At 43.7% G+C, this 3345-nt stretch overlaps 1 protein-coding gene across 3 annotated transcripts in view; it reads left to right on the top strand.

Annotated features, from left to right (window-relative positions):
- The window catches only part of KATNB1 (katanin p80 (WD repeat containing) subunit B 1), a 16093-nt gene that overhangs the window by 4691 nt on the left and 8057 nt on the right, over positions 1-3345 (top strand). For all 3 annotated transcript variants that reach the window (XM_008946147.1, XM_008946149.1, XM_008946148.1), the window contains exons 4-6: positions 1560-1660; positions 2193-2234; positions 2885-2968. In XM_008946147.1, the coding sequence (XP_008944395.1) occupies positions 1560-1660; positions 2193-2234; positions 2885-2968 (227 nt within the window). The remainder of the gene's footprint in view (positions 1-1559; positions 1661-2192; positions 2235-2884; positions 2969-3345) is intronic.

The following is a 3345-nucleotide window of genomic DNA, read 5'->3' on the forward strand; positions in this document are numbered from 1 at the left end:
GAGCTGTGTATGCACACTCAAATAGAAATTTGTACGTGTGTTGTGGAGACTGAAATCTATGTTCCAGATCTGATTCTATGCACATATAGAGTAACTATACTTAGAGAATTTATATTCAGAGTCTCAGCTTAAAATTGTCAACTTTAAGAAAAGGATCCCAAGTCAGATTGGAAGTTTTAAGTATATTGGGATCTGCACAAGTCCAGGAATCCCCTACTTGTTCATCTCCTGTTCTCATTCTTAAGTTCTAACTTCTCTTTTTTCATCAAGTGATTTTTCTCCTCTTCTGCTCTTGCATGGCCATATAAATACACAAAGATCTAATATTTCATAAATTGTAAAGGCTGTGAGCTCATCACACTCTGATCCTTTAAAGGCCAGCTGTGGAGTCATACTTTATTTATTGCATTTTTTCTCAAATCTGAGAATAAATTTTCAAAGGTCTCATGAGTCACACGAGTACATTCCAGCAGAACCCTAAAATGGCTGAATATTTCTTATCAGTTGTCGCTTGTTCATAGGAAGCATAATGCAAATAGACTTACACTGGCTGAGCTATGAAGGCAAACAGCAGGTGGCACAAATAATAGAAAGCACTTTTGCCATTCAGCCAGGTAGAATCAGCTCAGTTATAAAATAGTTGGGCTCTACCGTTGGGGAGTAACTGTCTGGCTGGATTTATTAGGAGACCTACGAGCCAGTGTCTGTAAAAATGACCACTCCAGGTCTGGCTCAAGAGCTAATTTCTGCCAGGTGAATCATCAGACTGCTCCAGATGACAGAGCATAGAAAGAGATTGTTATTCTCTGAGCAATTTTTCTTCTTTGAGATGGAGTTCTGCATTTGTCTCTGCTTTCAGAGATAAAGTAGACCAGCTCTACTGGTCCCTTCTGGTTTCTGGAATTACAAAGGATGTTACTTTTTTGATGACTTGCTGAAATGCTGTGATCATTTCTGTCTCATGCTTCCTAAACATCCTTTCCCGGTCTTTGGGATGCTTCTTGCAAGGGGCAACTGAAGGAGTCTGGGGTGAATATTGGAACCTAAGAGGTGGAAGTCAGGCTTGTGCCTGGATGGGGGCACAGAGTCCTGGGAAAGGGTCTGTCTAGTCCCTGCAAGGTGAATGATGCAGCAGTCAGATGTCCTTTCACTTCCTGGCTAAAACTGTTGTGTCCGTGTCCCCCCCCACCATTTTGCTGTCCTTGTAACAAGTGCCTGCCAGGTGGCTCAGAGCATGGCTTTTTAGTTTTATTTTCAGAATGGAGATTTTTGGAGTTTTAGTCATGGTTTCCACACCTAAGGACAGGACTTTGATTAGGGTCTTTGAATGTGGGCCCCCTATTACTGTTTCTTTGCATTGCAAGGGTAAAGTCAGCAACATTTCCATAAAATAATGTATGCAGATGAATAAATACTTAGCACTTCTGATGTATGTTGTATTAGCATGTGTTTAATGGTGAGGGTAGTATGGCTAAACTTCTGCGTGGTGTCTGGGTGAAACAAACTACTAAATATTTGCTCCCTGTTCCTTCTCTCTACTCTGCTTTTCCCTTTCCCAGTTCTTCGTACTTTACTCGGTCACAAAGCGAATATCTGCAGCCTTGATTTCCATCCTTTTGGAAGCTTTGTGGCATCTGGCTCTTTGGATACCAACATTAAGGTAAACCCCTAGAGACTGCCCTCTTCACTGGCAGTCTTTGTTTTGAAGCGTGCCAGAATGTGTTTTGTGCCAGGCTGTGGGTAGTTGCTGTGCATCATCATATCCATGTGTGTGGGCAGGTGTATTTGAGTGCTTGTGAAACTCTTGCCTGTATTTTGACAGCAGTAGCTCATGAGTGTGACACTTCTGTTGTGGAATGTGACTCCCAGTAAGGTGCCAGCCAAGGCCTGATGTCAGCAAACATGGATGGTCCTGGTCACTGTGGATTGCATCTGCTTCCTCAGGCTGGTATTTGTAGGAGCTGAGTTTCTGTAGTAAATACCTTACAGAAGCAGTTTTCAATTGGGGGGGATGAGATAAGGCATTACCACAAAGCCAACAGGGCTTCAGCAGTCCCTTCAGTGTCTGTCAGCTTGGTGACGGAGAGAGCTCTTGTTCTGTGGTGACAGGGAGACCTCTTGTTCTGACGAGGCTCTTGGGCTCCCCACAGACTCACTAAGCAATATCTTCTGTTTGCTTTTCTCCCCTGTAGCTCTGGGATGTGAGACGAAAAGGCTGTGTCTTCAGATACAAGGTAAAATGCTTCAGTAGTTTTCAGGTGAAGAGGGGAGAAAGATTTCTGCCGAGGACTTGTGAGCAAACCTTCAAGTGATTATGTACCATTAACTTCCTCATTTTTCAGTATGCAGATAAGGTCTGTGTGATTTGTGGCGTGGCCTGGCAACCTCTGCAGGCCTCTGTGAACTGTATGGGGATGTGAAGTGGGTGTTGTAGGATTTAATGTGTCTGACTGATTCAGTGGGGGACCGAGTGCTTCTTTATACTGTGACTGATCCTACCACATGAGTCCCCACTGCAGCGAGGTGGTTCTATTCTTGGGGCCTCTTTCTACCCAAAGAACTTGCTGTATATTAATTTTATTTGGAAACCAATTTAATAGCACAAAGTTTCTATCTGACCACCCATAAATCTATGTATTTTTAAATGGATTCTTACTAATTAAGCCAGATCTGCCTTTACTGTACTTAAACTGATGCTAGACATGTCCAGATGAGGGAGATGACACTCACTCAGTGTGGATGGGTGTGGCTCTTGAGTGTAGTGTTTGTGAGCTGTGGACTCTGAAACAGTTACTTGATTTTACTTTATAATATTGTATAGGATTGAAAGACAAAAGCCAGAATTCCCTCTAAAGGAAGATACTGTTTGTTTTTCTCATTTCAGGGCCACACAGAAGCAGTCCGATGCCTCCGCTTTAGTCCCGATGGGAAGTGGTTGGCCTCTGCTGCTGATGATCACACCATAAAGGTGATTTGTTGTGACATCCTCTTTATGTGCTTGTGGCACAGGAATGCTGGGCTCACCTCTTCACCAGGCATTACCAGCACTCACTCGTAAACACCTTTAGCTCCTTAGACAGCTGGCTGAGACCTGTGGCTTTGCAGGGACCAGTCTCTTTATGAGTATAATGTCCAGCAGCCCACAGCATCCAGCAAAGAGCTGCACGTGTTGAAATGCACTGACCCAACAGACATGTTAGCACTACGCACAGGGAAAGGCGAGTTTGGATGGTGATAAGAGTTGTGATACCTGAACGTTTGCCTCTGTCTCAGTAGATGTTACAGAATGAGTTGTCCACAGCATGTTGCTTCACCACACTGATTTCTATCTCTGCTCAGTTCAGC

The sequence above is a fragment of the Merops nubicus genome, unplaced genomic scaffold, assembly GCF_000691845.1.
Source record: "Merops nubicus isolate BGI_N331 unplaced genomic scaffold, ASM69184v1 scaffold29228, whole genome shotgun sequence".
NCBI classification, from domain to species: domain Eukaryota; kingdom Metazoa; phylum Chordata; class Aves; order Coraciiformes; family Meropidae; genus Merops; species Merops nubicus.